Genomic DNA, 19,674 nt, shown 5'->3' with positions numbered 1-19,674 from the left:
CCAGCTCCGACTTCGGGATTCAGAAGGACTTAATTCTTCGAGCCCGGAGAGGAGCAGAAGAGTCTGGGGCCCTGGAAGGAGGGCACCACCCCTAAGACAATCGCGCCACCTCCTTTTTTTCTAATAATAAACGTTTCATCTCTCTCTCTCTCTCTCTCTCTCTCTCACACGGGAGAACAAAAATACCCGAACAACCAACAGAAACACAAGAAGAAAATACTTCATGATGGTTGGTGCTTAATGGCGCAAGGCCAAACAAGGACAAAGAGCGCCAGAGAAGTTATTGAATTGTTGATGAGACCGTAAATACTAAAACAAAAGAGTCAAAGTAAAAGTGACGCAAAGTAAAAGACAATGGAGATGGCTGGTGTATAGGGGCAGGATGATTACACGTGATATGACAAGAGCTGCAGAAATTTTACCTCAGCTGAAAACTTAAATACACGTTGACTAGAAAACATTGGTTCGTCGGCTAAAAAGTATGATGGGTGCAGTGGAATGTGTCGACTGTATAATTCAGGGGAATGTTTGTGTCATGTTGTGTCAAGTGTTTTGCATGTGATTAATGTGTGGACTACAGATAGGTCACTTCTACACCTGCTACACATGGGTCGCGAAGATCCAGTGAGCAAGTGGGAGTGCGCTACATGTTTGTGGCCTATCCGCAGCCTAGCCAGGACGACTTCAGTGTATCTGTTGTGTTAATCAGTTATGTAGCGTCCGAATTGTGGTTTTATTGCATGTAGTTTGTTCTCTGTCTGTTAACTCCGGTGTAGTTGACAGGTGTTACGAAGCTGTCGTCCGAAGTGTGTCTGTAGGTCGGTGCAAGGTACTGTTATTATGTAAGCTCTGCTCATAAGAGCAGCAGTACCAGCCATTTGATCACCGGTCTCATTGCCAGGGATCCCACAGTGCCGTAGTACCCAGCATAAAGTTATTTCTAAATTTCAAGCATATGCCGTCATTATAACCTTTAAAAGAACATTGATCACATAGTTTTTAGACGACCTTCCTGATGACAGTGCCTGCACAACGCTTAGAGAATCTCTGTATACACGATGAACTTGGGGATTTTATGTTTGAGAATGTGATTTGAAACGAGTAAGATGCCAGACGCTTCTGCCGTGTAAATACTGTTATGAAAATTAATTTTTTTAGTAACATTAAAATTTGGTCCGTGCGCTGCACATGGGATAGTAGAATCAGTTTTCGACGCGTCGCTGAAGAATTCTGCGCACCTGTACTTGTCCTGCAGGAACAGCAAGTGCTGCTGAATTGCACTGCTGGGTACCCAATTTTTTTCTAGTTGCGTGAATGACAGAACGCATGTTATAGGACGAAGATGCCATGGTGGAATGAAATTATGGATGGGTGTCTCGTGCGTGTCTCAGAGGGGGACATTGACTGCAGAAGCCTCCTCCCTCCCTCTGAGACAGAAAGGTAAGGAAATAGATGGCTTGTTTAAAAAGACTTGCAAGTTTGATGTATCGTTCATGATAGCATTCAACGGATGGTAGGTGAGAGACACGGTCTTAGATGCATACAGCAGGTCAACATACTCCCGTTGATGCCCTAGGCACCATACCGAACGAGGTATTCAGGGGATGTAGACATCCCACCAGTAACGACAGAAGAAATAATGAAGGCTTCGAAAGAAATCCATGGGGGCAAAGCACCTGGTGAGGATCAGATAACAGCAGACCTCTTGAATGATGGCGGGCCCATTGTACTTTCTAGAAAAACGGGCAAACCTGTATACGAAATGCCTAATGAAGCTGTTGTAAACCACTACAAATGCGAGTGGGGGAGAATATGAAATGTTTGTCATCGTTTCGGCGGGCTTGTCGCTTCCGCTCGGCTTCTCTGGCTGTAAATGCTGGGTCCTGCCTAGCCTGACTCATCCGCTCGGCATATCGGGCAAGGACTCCTCTATTTAGTGACACCAGTCCTGCCCAGCCCTCAAACATAATCTGCAAACCTAATCTTTACCTGTTGGGGCGTTCCTTGTTATCATGTCGCATTGACACATTGTCCATTCGACGCCCTATGACCCATAATGCGGTTGCCATGCTTGTTTTGTGGTTTTTAACAGCGAAGCTGTTTAGGAAATGATAATTTTTTGTCTCCGCAGTTAAAAATACCAACAAATTGCCGAACGCGCACCCGTGAGCGCGGGCCTCGCGATGACCGCCCGACAGTTAACAAAACCAAGAAAATGCCTAGCGCTCGTGTGTGCGTGCCTCCTGACGATCGCCCAGCATCCGCTGCGCACGTTTGTCAAGCCAAGTATACCCATTTAGGGAGACTGGCCAAGATTACGGCGACCGCCGGGCAGCTAAAAAAAAACCCGCCCGCATCTTCCCACGGGGGGAACTCGGGTAAATGCGTCGCAGAGTGGTGGGGGTATCGCGTGAATGTTGCGTAATTGGGTATGGTTTGGGAATGCTTAATTGTTATTTCGTCTTTATTATTCTTATTTATTGAATGAAGGAGAAGCGAAGGCAAGGAGTGTAAAGTTAAAGTCTGTCTTTATTGCTTTGATTTTGATTGTAGGGGTTTAACGCACCGACGCAACGCAGGCGATGAGGCGCGCCGTAGTGGAGGGCTCCGGATTAATTTTGACCACCTGGGGATCTTTAACGTGCGTCGAAATCTCGTACACACGGGCGTTTTTGCTTTTCGCCTCCATCAGAAAAGCGGCCGCCGCGGCCGGGAATCGAAACCGCGACCTTGTGCTCAGCAGCGCAACGCCTTAGCCACTGAGCCACCGCGGCGGGTTGTCGTTATTGCTTGGTGCCGTCGTTGTATTGGACGGAGAGGATGACTGCTTTGTGGTCGCTAAAGTGCACTGTCAAGGGGTCTTTGAGGAGCGGTCGTGCGATTTCGTAACTGGTGAAGACGTTGCTTCCATCGCATCTACTCGAGTCAAGCAAAGCGTCAAGTCAAGCGAAAGCCAAGCAAAGACGCCCTTGACTGAATTCCGAACGCGTGCTCCGCCGCTTATATACACACCGCCCGCGTTCGAGGGAGAGGAGTACGGGGGAGAGACGCGCATGCGCACACTTCCGTACACAAGCGCACGAACTTTCCACGCACCCACCACGCCGTTATCACGTGTACACGCCCTGCCACCGTTACTGTTGAGCGCGACGCAGCGCACGGGTGGCTACGACGCATGCGCGCACAGACGCGCTCCCCTCGCACCGCCGCAGCTGTTGTTAAGAGCCACGCAGCGCACGAGGTGCACGCGCTCCTCCCGCACCGCCGCACCTGTTGTTGAGAGCGAGAAGGGTACGGGGGAGAGACGCGCACCTGCGCCTCTCAGTGCAGTGAGCGTGTGGACGGCGCCGAAGCGCGACATCGTGCGACTAAGAAATGCGCCGCATTTAAAAAAAAAACAATGAAATGCCGAGCGCTCGTGTGCGCGTACCTCGCGCCACCACCCAGCGTCTCCGGCGCACATTTGTCAAGCTAAGCATACCCACTTATGGAAATTGGCCAATATTCCGCCCCCCCCCCGAAAAAAAAATCACAAATGTTCGCCGTAATCGTGGCAACACTTCTTGCTCGGAACAAGACAGACACGTTATAGCGTACGCCCTTCTAAGGTGATGTCCACTAATTATCGCTAAAAAAATGTAGGAAGCTCACACTGATAGCTACAATGATGGATTAAAGGTAGTTGCGGCAGCGAAGAAGCAAATCGGCGTCAATCGATGACTAAAACCCTCTTGATGGTGGTGAAGATAGCGTAAAGCTTCGCTAACTTCACGTCTGGCTGGTTAGTTTCAGCTTCCCTGATTTTTTTTTTCATCAAATACTGAGCTCTATGATGTATGCCTGATTAGCCTGACGCATGCGCTCGGCGTCTTAGGCGAGAACTTCTGGGTCCTGGCTGGCTTTTTTTTTCGCTTCCTACACGAAAATGTCCGACCAACTAGAGGCTAACATCTTCGCTGTATAACAGGCAACAAAAGCAGCAACTGTCTAACGGCTTGTGTAATTCCCACAAGGCCGAATGGGCCAAGTTATTTATTGTTATAATAGCGAAAATCTATTTCATTGGTAGAGGATGAAAAAATAAAAATATAACTAAACGAAACAAGAAGTCGGCCGATAGGGCCAGAAATAAAATAAAAGTGTCGAAAAGTAGCCCCAAATTGACTAGTCGCCTAATATGGTTGCTAGAAACACAAAATGAAGCCAAGCGGGCTAAAAATGCCTACGCATTACTAGTAGATTTTATGAATTTCTGTACATTTTTGAGAATATCTTGTTGGAGACTACTTAAACTATTTTATGCATATCAATGTAAGACGTCTAAAACGAAAAAATCTCAGAGATTTTAAACGCTTTCTGCATGCTTAACAACAAAGAAGCCACGCTGCAAGTCATAGAAGCAGCGCTGTTTTCCACACGCCTTAAAGGCGCGGGGGCTGCTGATTGTGCTGCTGATCTTAGGGGCGGGAACATTGTGCTGCTGATCTTAGGGGCGGGAACTCGAGTTAGGCTGATGCCTTTTTTCCTATACGGGGCTACGGGGCGAAAAAGAAACATTTTCGCGTGTGCAGGTTTCCGCGCACGTTAAAAGTACCTGAGTAGTGTATATAAACCCATAGATCTCCATTATGGCGCACCGCAAAGCAAAACGCACGGACGGCGCGTTAAACCTACCAAATTTCGCTATTAAATAATGCCTAATACGAAGGATTGTATTCTCCTTTCGCGCAATATTTCTAAGCTGACGCAACCAAACAGTCAGCTAATTTTATTGTGGTTAACCCACTTAGTATTGGCGCACTAGGAACTGACGACTTTAGGCCAGGATGCCTTTGGGGCAATAAACTGAACACACAAAAACTCTTGACTTCGAACTTGGCAGCATTCGAGTCTGTGCTCACAAGACGCTTAAAGGCTGTGTCTCTCCATGGAGTAAAGCCGGTAGTTACTACTCCGGTCACGTCCAAAGGAACTGTACGGAAAGTGGCGTCCGCTTCTCCATTGTTAGGAGACGGGTAAGAGAAAATTTTAATGGCTGACGTGACGCCAAAGGAGGAAGTCGAGAGTGCAGCGACGTCACGAGTGATACCACCATAGGGAGTTGAACTCTTGTCACAGCTGAAGTAGTATACCTAATGAAGTATAACCGGATGGTTATAGGATGATGTCAAATATTTTATTGGCCTCTTCCTTCCAAAGAAAACTTTTGGAACATGGACCTTGCAGTGGCCATGAAAAGACACTATGACGCTTCGCTGTCGACGCCATTTCATAAAGTCAGAGGGACTGGAAGCACCCTGCCGGTTGCGGGCGCATCAACCGGGACATGTAGGCTATTTCATGTTCCGGAAACACGCTCATCGTTCGACATTGGTGACTATGCTTAAGAGTTATCGTCAGTTATGGAGCAGGCTTTGCGGCAAACGAGCTTCTAATCTCGTCTGGTCTGGATTGAGTTCACTGGGAACTGCCGAATGACTGCGGTGCAGGCGGAGCCTGTGTCGCAGGAGGCTGGCCATGCAACGCCGTTGTCGCGCTGTTTCGACTCAGGCGAGTGGTTTTGTTGTTGACGGGCTAGCCCTGAATAATAGCACCATGCTCCAGCGTACAGCCGGCGGAATTGATGCTTCCGGTATGGTTCGCTTCGCCATTTTTTTTTTTTTTTTTTGCGAGGAGGCTTGAAATGCACCAGCAACTAATATTTACGGACACTGCTGTGGTGGCGAAGAATCGAGGCCTGAACGTCTGCCAGTTAAGGTTAAGATCAGTTGAGGTCTTCCACTTGTAGAGCTAGCACCTCTCAATAATTCTAATACCGCTCTCGATAAAAAAAAGGAATTGGCAGCTGGTACACACCGTAAATCCAAGCTTAATTTAAATCCTGCAGCGACTGGCGGCATGATGCAGTACGCGCTGTTGTTTTGAACTGTGTAACCGGCGAGTGGGATTGCAGGTTGTAGTGTAATAAGGCACAATGTCAACGCAACCAATGTTTGCCAAGTTGCGTGAAACTTTCGCCTTGAGCCGATAACCTTTGGGTTAATCCCCCCCTCCTCCTCCTCAATATCCTGCAGACCATGGAATGAGTAGGGGGGAGGGGGGGAGTGCGCAAGCCTTCAACATGCGACTCCTCAACGTCTAGACTGTGTCACTGATGATATCTATGCACTAACAGCACAATAAAGTGAACTGAAATTGTGGTGCGTGCTACACAGAAATGATTTCACCTCCGCACCTTCTTGAAAGCGAAACTGCGGCGGAAGGAGTTGCATCCGTTTCAAAGACACCGTCCGTTTCACGTTGTGACGTTGTTCCAGTTCAGGGGCCTCTGACATACACAGAAGCCAATGCCCCGCCTGGATTCTTTTTCGTCACAGTGGTGTGGTGTGCCTTCAGCCAGTCAGATATACCTCGACACAGATACTTTGAAACCAACTGATCGGAAAAATTGCGACAGTGCCATCATGCATTGCCGGAGCTGCCGCAGTGTTTCTATTCACATTTTTACTTCATTTCACCAGCAGCTTTTGACCTCGACGCCAGTGGTCGGCGCCAGCCATGCGGCGCCGCCAAAGAAAGCGTCGCCGGTGACGTCGGCGTAGCCGGTGGGTGGTTTTCCCGCTCAGTCTCGCTCTCAGTGATGGCGCGAGGGTGAAATAAGTCCTGTAGGGCAGCAACTATTTTTTTCTGTCTTTGTATACTTCACTGCGGGCTTGCGGCCTAGTGAAGCTGGGGTTCGCTTTCGCAATTAAAACATGCTCTTTAATATCGGTAATTGAAAAACTAATTGAAATATACGCGTTTATTCTCTGTTTAATTGAGGAAGACCCATTAGCAAATTTGCCTGCATGTACAATAAACTGGCAGCGGAAATGAAAAGCGCTCCACTTTGCGCCTTCCCTTTTTGGGAATATTTACTACGATGTGGAACAGAAAAAAAATGGGTCTGTTTGGTTTCGGGCGGCTTCACTTCGTTGGGCTTTAGTTTCAGCTACACTAAATAATTTACCCTAACGGTTCGCGATGCACTTCGCGAGCGCTCCAAGGGTTTGTGAACCGCTGTTGGATATATAAATTGAGAACCGAGTGGAATAAGAATAATGGGTTTGGGAATTTCAAGCCGTGTGTGTAAAGATACTGCGCACACACCAACAGCGCCGTCCGTGGACTTTAATGGCTTTTGCATGCAGTAGCAGTTGACGTCCAGCAAAATTGAATACTACCTGCATAGGACTAACAATCAACAACAAAGCAACAAAGCAACAACATTTGGAAGTCACACACATGCAAGAGTGCATTCGCTGAGCCAGCTAACAGCGGCTTTCCCGGTAACCTTAATTTGCGTAGCAGCGATCACGGAATGACTCTTTGCGTGGAGGTAAGAATGCGGACACAATAAAGCGTAATCCAAGGACGCGTGACCGAAAAGCTTTAGATGAAACCACGGGTACGTATACACTCCAGAAAGTTCACGACAAAAGTTCACGACTACGTGAGGAGTCCGGGTGCTCATCACACGACAAATCCACACGGGCTGCTGCTAATTTGGCTCCGTGAAGAGGAATAATCAAGCTGTTGGAAGGAAAAAAATCATGGGAGCTAAGATATGTTGCGCTATGTTCTGTTGTCCGTAAAACGTTCAAAAGGCCGGTTAGTCATTTTTTCCCTAAACACGCCACACATGCTGCAGTAAAATAGATTTTCGAACAGCGTGCACATCGTGTTCATGTCCCGTGGCCTCTCTTGGAAAGTACAAATCTGATCTCCACCTCCCTGCCTTCAATGAATCAGTTGGGTTTCTTACATACGTGCTTAAACAGCTCTAAAAGCAGTACTGAGTGTTTACTGCTGGTTTAACACCGCGAGCATCGAGCTCCGCAAATAGCTCTTCAGCTAATGCATTCCAGAAAGCCTTCGGGATTGTTCTATTTTAATGCGTTATCAAGTTCAGCTTGAATCATTTATTCAGAACACTTAGCACTTCATTGATTGACTCATTGTAGGGTTTAACGCGCCTACGTACACAGGGGATGAGGCGCGCCGTAATGGAGGGCTCCGATTTAATTTTGACCGCCTCGGGATCAACCTTCTCTTCAATTATTCGCTTCGGACCCACAACCATACCGTCGGACATGAAACAAGTTGATATCACTGACTTGAGCTCCCTCTCCATACCCGAACAGGCGACGTGTTTTCATACCAGCGACATATTTTTGTTTTGCCTTTTAGTGTACGATGGCAAAACTTCGTATCGTAATAACATACTACACAGATGCGCAATCATTCCTGTTCGTATTTCACTCATATTTCAGCCGCCAGGCCAAAAAGGAAGAATTCTTCACCGCGAAGTATTATAGGCAGGAACGTTGCACTGCTAATGCTGCTGGCGTGAGACATACATTTTTGCATTATTCAATCCAAAGAAAACTTCAGACACATATGAGGCAAAACGTACGAACATAACCGAGAGTACACGCGTTCTTTTAATTAGGATACACCTTGGGTTGATTTTTAGGGCAGCAAATAAAAAAAACCACGCGTTCGAACACAAAAAATAACAGAGCTCAAACTGGGGCTGCTCCAGACCGAACAATTGAAAACAATAATTAGAGAAAAAGATACGCGCTATCCCAACAGATAGTGCACGAGACGTGCAATAGCAGAAAGCTGAATTTAATTGAACAATAGTCCAGGGCATTCATCCTGTGACGAGGGAGACGGAAAGAGAACAGTGTGAGGGGAAGGAATTATGTGGCAGTGGCGTCAGAAGACTAGTTTTCCGACGACATTTGCAGACGCTGATTTTCTATTTGCTACCCTACGACAAAATCCCACGTCTACATTTAAGAAAAAGAACGCTGCTACTGTCGACTATGTATTGATCTTGCTCCACAAACAGAAATAAGCCTTGTGTTTTTCTTTAGCCGCACAACGTTTACATGCATGATACATGCCAACAGTTTTGAATAGTTAGGATCGGTTTTACCTATATATATATATATATATATATATATATATATATATATATATATATATATATATATATATATATATATATATATATATATATATATATACAACTTAGTCGAAGTTCTGACCCTGGATCCCAACCATGAGGCAGAGATAAAGTGCATTCAGCAGGCATTCTCAGATAATGAATGGCAGCGTACTATTTTCCCTGAAGAAGAAAGGGTATGACAGCTGCATGCATCTTACCGGTACTCACCTACGGGGCAGAAACGTGGGGACTCACTAAGAGTGTTCAGCCTAAATTGAGGATGACTCAGGGCGCAATGGAACGGAAGATGAGAGGTGATACATTAAGGGAGAAGAAGAGATCGGAGTGGGTCAGAGAACAAACGGACGTTAAGGACATATTAGTAGAAATTAAGAATAAGAAATCGGCGTGGGCAGGGACTGTAATGCGAAGTCAAAATAACCGTTGGTCATTAATGGCAACAAAGTGGATCCCCAGAGAAGGCAAGCGTGGCACGGGGCGGCAGAAAGTTAGGTGGGCAGATGAGGTCAAGAAGTTTGCGGGGGAAAATTGGTCGCAGTTAGCGCAGGACCGGGGTAATTGGAGATTTATTGGAGATGCCTTTGCCCTGCAGTGGGCGTAGATAGGCCGGTGAAGTTGATAATATATATATGTATATATATATATATATATATATATAGTAAAAAATGGGTATAGCTTCTAACAAAACTGTTTATTGGTCGACGTTTCGATCGGATGCCGATCTTTCTCAAGACAACATTTCGTATTTCTGTGCACGTATTTATAAGCTCGTCGTCCAACGACGCCGAAAAAAGAGAGAGGGGGGATTTGGGGAGAGAGGTAGCAACAAACACGCTCTCGGCGAGGTGAGGTGAAGGTTTGCAAAAAAGAGAGAAAAAGAAAAGACAAAATAAAAACGCAAAACACAAACAAACCTAAACATGCAGAAAAGAGAGAGGAGTACACAACTCTTTCAAAAAACATGTCCTCCATCGTTCGTCAGCTTGTAGAACGAGTGACAGGTAGCGCCCGCTTCAGAGGGGGGCCGCTCTGCTTAAGAAACGAAAGCGCAAAGCAGTAACAGGGACGCTCTCACACCATCACTGGGAGGCACAGAATTCTAATGGTCACTGACCTTACGGGAAGAGTTTACAGGAAGCGGTCGCAGCCGCACACATATCTCAGTGACGCCAACCCTACAAAACAAACAGGCAGGCTCGTTAAGAGTGTAGGTACGATCTCCGCACTGTGGCTCAAAGCATGCACGTTTCTGCCTACCGGCAGGACGGGCGAGGACAATTTTTCACGAAATTTACGCCTAGAAGAATTTTTTTTCGATAAGCTGGACAAGGAGCGCACTGCCCCAACCTCCGTCAATGTAGGGCGGCAGTGGATACCGAAATCAGAGCGGGAAAAACACTTGGACTCGTACATTGAGGCCGTTCAAAGAGACGTCCTGCGGGCTTATAACGCTCGCAAACAAGGGGCCCAGAACCTTTCTAAAGAGGAGCGCGAGGCACTTAAGGCACTGGGTGATCGAACAGACATTGTCATAAAACCGGCCGATAAAGGTGGAGGTATTGTAATACTTAGTAAACCAGACTACATTCAAGAAGGCCACCGTCAGTTAAACAACGAATTTTTCTACCAAAAACTTGACGCGGATCCAACTGTTGAACATCAGGAAATAATAACAACAACACTAAATAATCTTGTCAAAATTGGGGAAATAGAGCCACGCCTCTGTAAACCACTTACAGCAGCACACGCAACGCCAGGAAGGTTTTACATGCTGCCTAAAGTTCATAAAGAAGGGAACCCTGGTAGGCCAATAATTTCGGGAAGAGGCACTCTCACCGAACCAATATCAAGCTACATAGACTCCCTGATTAAGCAAATACCCGCTACCCATTCGTCGTATCTTCGTGATACTAACCACTTCCTACGGGAAATCGACAACATAAAAATTCCTGATGGCGCCTTCCTTGTAACTCTAGATGTAACTTCTCTGTACACAAATATACCTCACCGAGATGGGATTGAAGCCCTGGTTGAATCCTATAGCATACATCGGGACCATGAGTCGCCAAGCCCACAAGTCATTGAAAATTTGACCAAGCTAGTGCTGGAATTAAATAGCTTTGAATTCCACAATCAGTATTACCTACAAATAAACGTCACTGCGATGGGTACTCGAATGGCACCCAACTACGCTAATATATTCATGAACGATCTCGAAACAAAATTTCTATCAACCCGTGAAATTAAGCCATTCTTTTACAAACGCTTTCTGGACGATGTATTCCTTATTTGGACCGGTACGGAGGATGACTTAATCGACTTCATCGAGTGTTTCAACAAGGCCCATCCAAGCATCGCATTCACTTATACCTATTCAACCACGGAAATCAATTTCCTTGACGTGCATATAAATACAGACAAAGGAGAACTGATCACTACTGTGTACAAAAAACCTACCGATAGGCAGCAGTATCTGCACTTCGACAGTTGTCATCCGCACCACTGCAAAACGAGTATCCCATACTCGCAGGCCCACCGATTTAGGAGAATTTGTTCCCGCACCGAGGACTTCGAGGCAAACGCAGAAAACTTGCGCAATGTACTCGCGAAGCAACAATACCCCCCACCCATAGTCAACGACGCTATTTGCAAAGCGGTCAACCTTGATCGCCAGGAGTTGCTGCACCATGAAAAGGAACTAAACCAGAAGGGGAGAGGCAACCTAGTTTTGACGTTCGGGGGCAACTCCCCAAACATAAACAAAATCTTGAAAAAGCACTTCAACATGCTACAACAGAGTGAACGGCTTTCGAAAATCTTCCCCACCCCTCCTCGGGTCGTATACAGGCGCCCCAAAAATATTAAAGATTACCTTGTACACGCCAAAATTGAGAGGGCACCCAAGGGTGGGTGTCGACCATGCGGAAAGGCACGGTGCCGCGTATGTAAACACATGCAGACAACCACGGTGGCAGAAAGCACCAACTCAAATTTCAAGCATCTAATTCACGCGACACTCGACTGCGACTCTTCTAATGTGGTGTACCTTCTGGAGTGCGGTGTTTGTGGCATCCAATACATTGGCCAGACGGACACGGCATTCCGCATGCGCTTCAACAACCATCGCGCACATGTTCGTTCACTCCCGGATCTACCCTTATCACGACATATTAACTCCGAGAACCACCCGTTCGACTCCATCAGGGTCACACTTTTACAAAGTGGATTTTCTACTACAAGAGAACGCGAACAACGTGAATCTTACATTATTTACAAATTCAACACCGTAAAGGCAGGAATGAATGTTAGCCCGGGCATTATGTCGTCTATACATGCTGTCGATAATCTGGCTGCAGAATAATCCCCTATCTAAATTGTAAGTTTCTGTGTTGTTTAAACAAGTAATCAAGCTATTCTTATTTTATTTATTCCCTTCCTGGGGTGTCCTCACAGGCGGCATATGCCACAAACAACATCGAGGCGCCCGCCGCCGTTTACTCCAACAAAGGACCTGCGCGACTCCCGCGTGCGGTTAGGGGATTAGTTAAGCCCCTTCTCCCTGGTTCATGGTCAGGGACGACCCTGTCGGCTGCCCGGGCAGGGCAGAAGAATAGAGCTAAGAATGATGAATGGCGCTCGCCCGTCCTGCCGGTAGGCAGAATCGTGCATGCTTTGAGCCACAGTGCGGAGATCGTACCTACACTCTTAACGAGCCTGCCTGTTTGTTTTGTAGGGTTGGCGTCACTGAGATATGTGTGCGGCTGCGACCGCTTCCTGTAAACTCTTCCCGTAAGGTCAGTGACCATTAGAATTCTGTGCCTCCCAGTGATGGTGTGAGAGCGTCCCTGTTACTGCTTTGCGCTTTCGTTTCTTAAGCAGAGCGGCCCCCCTCTGAAGCGGGCGCTACCTGTCACTCGTTCTACAAGCTGACGAACGATGGAGGACATGTTTTTTGAAAGAGTTGTCTACTCCTCTCTCTTTTCTGCATGTTTAGGTTTGTTTGTGTTTTGCGTTTTCTTTTTTGTCTTTTTTTTCTCTTTTTTTTGCAAACCTTCACCTCACCTCGCCGAGAGCGTGTTTGTTGCTACCTCTCTCTCCAAATCCCCCCTCTCTCTTTTTTCGGCGTCGTTGGACGACGAGCTTATAAATACGTGCACAGAAATACGAAATGTTGTCTTGAGAAAGATCGGCATCCGATCGAAACGTCGACCAATAAACAGTTTTGTTAGAAGCTATACCCATTTTTTACTATTTGCTACGGCAACCAAAGACAGCCCTTCTCGCAATCAAAGTATATATATATATATATATATATATATATACAAGAGAAGAAAAACTTCGAACAAGGTAAAAGCACGATTGTGGCCTACGTTTCAGCAAAGAGAACTTGCTTTCCTCAGGGTTCTCTTTGCTGTTCTCTTTGCTGAAAAGTAGGCCACAATCGTGCTTTTACCTTGTTCGAAGTTCTTCTTCTCTTGTGTTGTCTACCATCTTCAAAGTTCTACTACTCCCTGTATATATATATATGTATATATATATATATATATATATATATATATATATAGTAAATGGGAAATGAGGGGCTCCGTGAAATAAGGCAGAAAATAAGGGTTGGCAGTCAAGAAAACCTCGGAAAGCAAAGGGGAGGTTATGGTGGGTCATAGAAAGAGATGAAGAATTTTTTGAGTCGAAAAGAAAGTGGTGAAAAAATTCCCGCCGGGTGGGATCCGAACCCACGACCTCCAGAATACCGGATGGTGCGTTAACCACTACGCTACCGGCGGGGCTGTTTCCCCAGCACTTTCTCGGGTATTTACGTTAAGGTATTTCTGTTTCCTGCACTTGGGGGTGGTAGCCAGCGCCACTCGGACTGCTCGGGGTGGAGGGGACCTTCTTTTTAACCCCCGGGCCGTGACTCGAGTGTCTACGACATGTCGAGAGTGGTCGACCAGCGTTGAACCCTGTTAAGCTCCCTTTGGCACCAAGACTGCCAGAACAGAGGCCCTCGCTAAGCATGTAGCGAATCAGAAAATGGGAAATGAGGGGCTCCGTGAAATAAGAAAGAAAATAAGGGTAAGCCCCGCCGGTAGCGTAGTGGTTATCGCACCAGACCGGTATTCTGGAGGCGGGCATTTTTTCACCACTTTCTTTTCGACTCAAAAAATTCTTCATCTCTTTCTATGACCCACCATAACCTCCCCTTTGCTTTCCGAGGTTTTCTTTACTGCCAACCCTTATTTTGGATATATATATATATATATATATATATATATATATATATATATATATATATATATATATATATATATAAAATCCAGGGAGCAGTTGAACTTTTGAAGATGGTAGAGAACACAAGAAAAGAAAACTGAACAAGGTGAAAGCACGATTGTTGCCAACGTTTCAGCAAAGAGACTTGCTTTCGTCAGGCGAGAGATTGCCCTGACGAAAGCAAGTCTCTTTGCTGAAACGTTGGCAACAATCGTGCTTTTACCTTGTTTAAAGTTTTCTTTTCTTATATATATGTATATATATATATATATATATATATATATATATATATATATATACATATATATATACACGAGAGGGTAGACACACGTATGAAAACGATGATCGAACTAACGTTTCGACCGGGGTCCGGTCTGCGTCAGACCCCGGTCGAAACGTTAGTTCGATCATCGTTTTCATACGTGTGTCTACCCTCTCGTGTATTTTTGAAACCGAATCCCGGAACTTATTCATCGCTATATATATATATATATATATATATATATATATATATATATATATATATATATATATATATATATATATATATGTATACGGAGAGTAATACCTCGATAACTCAAATTCGTAAAATTCGTAGAAAATTTTGAGATAGGCGGAATCTTGTGTTAAGCGAGATAGGGAAAATTGGTGCCAGGGTTACTCAAAATAAGCGCTAGTACCCGTAACAAATCTACTGCACAGGGGAGCTTTCGTAATAAAGGAAAAGACGTTCGCAAAGAAAACGAATTTTATTATTGCGGAAGAAAGCGCTGCGTGATGATCGCCTGTTTTGCTTGCGCATCTGGTCCCAGAAAAGCGTTCCCGAGCCGCTCAATACATCTTATGAAATGTTGGCCGCCACCGCTACATTATACCTTGTCGCGACCATGTGTTGTCTCTGTCATTCGGTAGGCACTTTTGGAGGTTCCTCTTCGTCCTCATGATCAGCTGCATTGTCCACAGCTCTCCGAAAAATGTAGGCGTCGGAAAGCCTTCGCGTAGCGGGAACATCGGCCTCGTACAGCGTAAACTTGCCCTTCACGGCCGCGTTTGGCGCGTAGTGAGAGCTAACCGTTAGAACGGGGACCGTATCAGCTGCCTGTAAAGACTTTGCCTTATGTCCCCTCTGCCAACATTTTGAGATAACCACGGTACCCCCCAAAAATGTTTCGAGATATAGCCGGGCAAATACATGGCGCATATGGGAGGTAAATGCACGGCGAAAAAAGTTCCCACTTAACCGATACTTCGAGATATCCGATTAAGAGTTAACGAGGAATTACTGTATGTACTTCTTGTTCAAGGATTCTTCGAACGTTTGGCTGGGGGGCTGAACAGACAGACAGACAGACAGACAGACAGACAGACAGACAGACAGACAGACAGACAGACAGACAGACAGACAGACAGACAGACAGACAGACAGACAGACAGACACTTTCAGTATTGGGTGGCCCCGTAAAGACTATAGTCTTTAAAAATTTGAAGGTTAAGGTTGTATGAAAATACACTGCTAACCAGTGCGACGTCACCTTTGTTGCTGCGGCGACCGTGAACGGGTCGTGTGCTAGGTCGTTTGCTTTTCCACCACACATTAAAATACATTCTGATTCGGACTTGCGCTAGACAATCAGATCATAAATAACGTGGATCAAGCTGCACAATACAGCAATAAAGCATTCACTAATTCCGTTTATATACATTTGATGTGGTTCAAAATGTATTATGTGTCTGTTCTTTGGCACATGAAGTGGTATCTCTACAGTAGTATTGCTTTTACTGTAAGCACGTGAGGTAGAGGCGGGTTCAAACGAGACTCTATTCGGGTTAATTTGGCCATGCGTGGTTTACTAGATATCAACGGTCGAGGTGGTACGTTTTTCGGCGGCCGTAAAGCAAAACGTACGGCCACAAAAAAGACGTGCGTGTGGAAGGCTGAGTCGGGGCACTCTAACCGCGCCCATTACGTACACCAATGCGAAGACAAGAGGTAAACGAGCGCCTTGCATACGAGTTCAGCGTCCCAAACTCTGCACTCCATGGTGCCCTACAATTTGAGAGAAAATGTGAAAAAAAAAAAAAAAACGCTTCGGCGCATGGACATAACCATTACCCCAAGGCCGAGGAAAACCGCCCCAAGAGATGCTCTCTCAACGATGGACGGAGCGTTGCTCAGACGAGGAAGCGGGGGAGGGGGAGCGTATGCCACTGCGGGATTCTCGGAATCAACGGGAGTTGAAAGTTTGAAGCGAAATCACGCCGAGGGTAACGTTCGCACTGCCGGAGCTTTCCATGGCGCGTTCGTTCGTTGCTCGCCGTCAATGTAACGCCCCGTGGCTCGCAGAACTTGTCCTTGCTGAGCCTTGCCATTTGTTTCTCAGTGGCCCGTCCCTGTCGGTGGCGGCTATAAAAGTAGAGATGCAGTTGGGCACGACACAACAGCAGCTACCAAAGACTGTTTCGCCAGCCAACCATTGAAGCATCCCGACCAAATCGCGAATCATGAAGGTAAGACAATACAAGTGAATGCTTCACTACCGATATTTCTATGGCTGTGACTGTAAGACGTTCTTGACTTGTATGGAAGAGCTCATGGTCAACTTCGAATTTTGTGCATCCATTTTGAAATGTGTCTGAAGTTTTCGCCAGTTAGGACCAATTGCATTTCGGTTTAGCTGCGAAGCTGAGCATTGTGTCGAAGAACTGCGACATTTCCTGCAAAATAATGCAAGAAATGTCGCAAAGTTCTTCAATGCTTGTGTGAATTGGATATAACACAGCTTTTACGGTTCTGCAATTTCTAGGGGCACCAGTGGCAAAACCTTTAAGTTCCATAGAACAAAATACTCGTTACAGTGCTGTTTATTTTTTCCCTTCGCTTGGCAGTAACTGATAAATATAGCATCGTTCAAAGGAATGCATTCTAGTGTGATGTTCTAGGGTATATTATATGAGTGACGGTTTATTTTGTAGCGCCGTAATGATTTATTGTATAGCGAGGCAGGGAAAGCACGTTTGCGCCCTTTTCGTGAGTATCCCCAAAAAATTGGTGCGGAAAAAATAAGCAGAGTTAGGGGGGTTCGAGGATACGGAGAACATAAAAAGTGCGCTCCGCATGTGTAGTTCTCGTGTGAAATACAAGAGCAACAGGTGTTACCGCACTGCGTTAACCCACGCACGCACGCATGTAAGCGAATGGAGTAACCGTAATTTTTAGAAATTAAACACTATAACATATTTTGTGGTGTGCAATTGTGCGCGCGCTCTTGTCTAGCCGAAGCTTCGAAAGCGGCCATTCGGCGGTTAACATTTTTCGTGTTTATCAGAGACTTCTAGCTCTCTCTCCCTTCCATAAGGGGAAGCCCTATGCAAACCTACTTATTTTACTCGATTTGGGCCTCGTATACATTCGTAGTACACACTGAATATTCCTTTCTGTCATCAGAGCTCTTCCTTTTGAAACATTTTGCTTTCCTCGGGCTAAATAAAAAATAACTCACATGAATAGTTCGCAAGGAGGAAATCATCGATTCTCAGATATTCCTGTAGCTCAGAGAGAGAGCCAGAGCCAGACTACAGCCTAAGTGAAAATGAACTAATTTAAGGTGTCTATGCGGACTAGTTAATGGGGAAGCCGGCTGTAAGTGCCTCGAAAAAAACGACCGTAACAGTGAGCATGGGCGTGTGGGGCAGAGAGACTCCCGTGTTTGTTACGCAAATGACTCTCCAAAACATGGCTCGTCATATAATAGATAACTTTGAGATATTGCGTACTACTTCCCAATGTTAGTACTGATGATCCCTTGGCGCCGAGAATGGACCTCTGACCTTCCTTTTATGTAACGTTGCGCAGCTGTTCACTACCGTTGCCGTCATTGCCCTTGTGGTGTGCGCTGCGTTTGCCGAAGAGGTGACCAAGAAGGACGAAAAGAAAGATGGGCACAAGGACGAGAAGAAGGGCGTTGAAAGCCGCGGTGGCCTTCTGGGTGGCTACGGAGCAGGCGTGGCTCCCGGTCTCGCTGGAAGTGGCCTTGGTGGCGTGGGACTAGTGGGCAACCCCGCGCTCATCGGAGCCGGCCTCGGTCATGGCGTCGATCTTGGACATGGCGTTGGTCTTGGACATGGCGTCGGTCTTGGACATGGCGTTGGCCTGGGGCATGGTGTTGGCGGCGCTTTCCAGTCTGGCTACGGTGCAGCAGCCGGAGCACACCAAGCGGGTTTCCAGAAGGGCGCAGCGGGGCACAACCAGGGATCCGGAGCCTTCGCCGGCGGATCTTCGCACAGTACGGTGAACGCCTACAACAACAACCAGGGCTACAACCACAAAAATGGCTTCTCCGCTAGTGACAGCAAGAGCTTCGGAACCGGACAGCATCAGGGTTCGTCGGCATTCCAGGGAGGCGCCGCTGGGCACCAGGCCGGGATTGGACAGTCCTCTTTTGGAAAGGCTGGCGGTGTCGGGGTTGGTGGCGTTCCTGTTCACGGATAAAGGTACCTTCTCGCTTTGCATTTTTTTTTAAATGTGATGCATATTTTGCAAATTGAGGCTTCTTCGGTCAAATTTGTGTAGGAAAAGACAGCTAATTAAGTATTCAGATTAAAATTTCTTTAACAGTTTTATAACAGACCGTTGGTATTTACTTTGGTACTAGATGTTTATATATGGGCTCGGTGGAGGAGCAGAAGCCACATCGCAACGAGTTCACGCTGCAGTAAGCTAGGGAGTGCCATTTTTGCGCATTTCCTTAACGCGCCCGTGCACATCCTGTTCACGTGCAGTTTCAACATACATCTCTGTAAACCTGCACATACGCTGGCTCACCGTCTGTCGCATTTAGTAATCGTTGGTTCAATTCTCTTTCAGAAACTCCCCATCATCCTGCTCTCCTGTCTTGCCTTTGATTTCTGGGTGGCGCCGCCACCGAGAAGAGGAAAATAATAAATATATGGACATATAAAACTACGTTTTCGTGCGTTGTATATATTCCAACTTAACGAGCTCTTCCCCAGGAGGGCCGTAATACGCTATAAAACCATTTTGAACAAGATACTGTACACTTCCCCGACAACACAAAAAATTTGTCGGTTCTTCCACTCTTCGAAGAAGGACGGCCAGTGAAGATACTCTGCGTGGTTCGAAAATGACGAATTTATAGATTAATGTATGACTATAGCGCTAATGGGCGTGCTGCTGGCGGGAAGCCGCTAAGTCCTATCGTGCGTCCGTCGATGAGCATGGACTGTCACGTGGGCCGATGAGCGACAACCCGCATCGTGCTTGTCAACAACGGCGGCGTAAGCATAACCTGGAATTTCAACGCCGGATGCGTGCCTTAACGCCTTAGAAAACTTTGTTTTGTAAAGAAAACAGCATTTGACCGACAAGA

General features: G+C 46.3%; 1 protein-coding gene across 1 annotated transcript; it reads left to right on the top strand.

Moving 5' to 3' along the window:
* Positions 1-16,636: 16,636 nt before the first annotated feature.
* Positions 16,637-19,250, top strand: LOC144179092 (uncharacterized). The gene is made up of 3 exons (XM_077707301.1): positions 16,637-16,795; positions 18,141-18,778; positions 19,152-19,250. Exons 1-2 carry the CDS (start codon positions 16,790-16,792, stop codon positions 18,774-18,776), a joined length of 642 nt encoding a protein of 213 aa, XP_077563427.1. The 5' UTR covers positions 16,637-16,789; the 3' UTR covers positions 18,777-18,778; positions 19,152-19,250.
* The last annotated feature ends 424 nt before the right edge of the window (positions 19,251-19,674 follow it).

This window comes from Haemaphysalis longicornis, unplaced genomic scaffold, assembly GCF_048455015.1.
Source record: "Haemaphysalis longicornis isolate Haplotype H1 unplaced genomic scaffold, Haemaphysalis longicornis Haplotype H1 scaffold_1, whole genome shotgun sequence".
Classification (NCBI taxonomy): Eukaryota; Metazoa; Arthropoda; class Arachnida; order Ixodida; family Ixodidae; genus Haemaphysalis; species Haemaphysalis longicornis.
The sequence above is the reverse complement of the archived record's forward strand: the minus strand, read 5'-3'. Positions and strand labels throughout refer to the sequence as shown.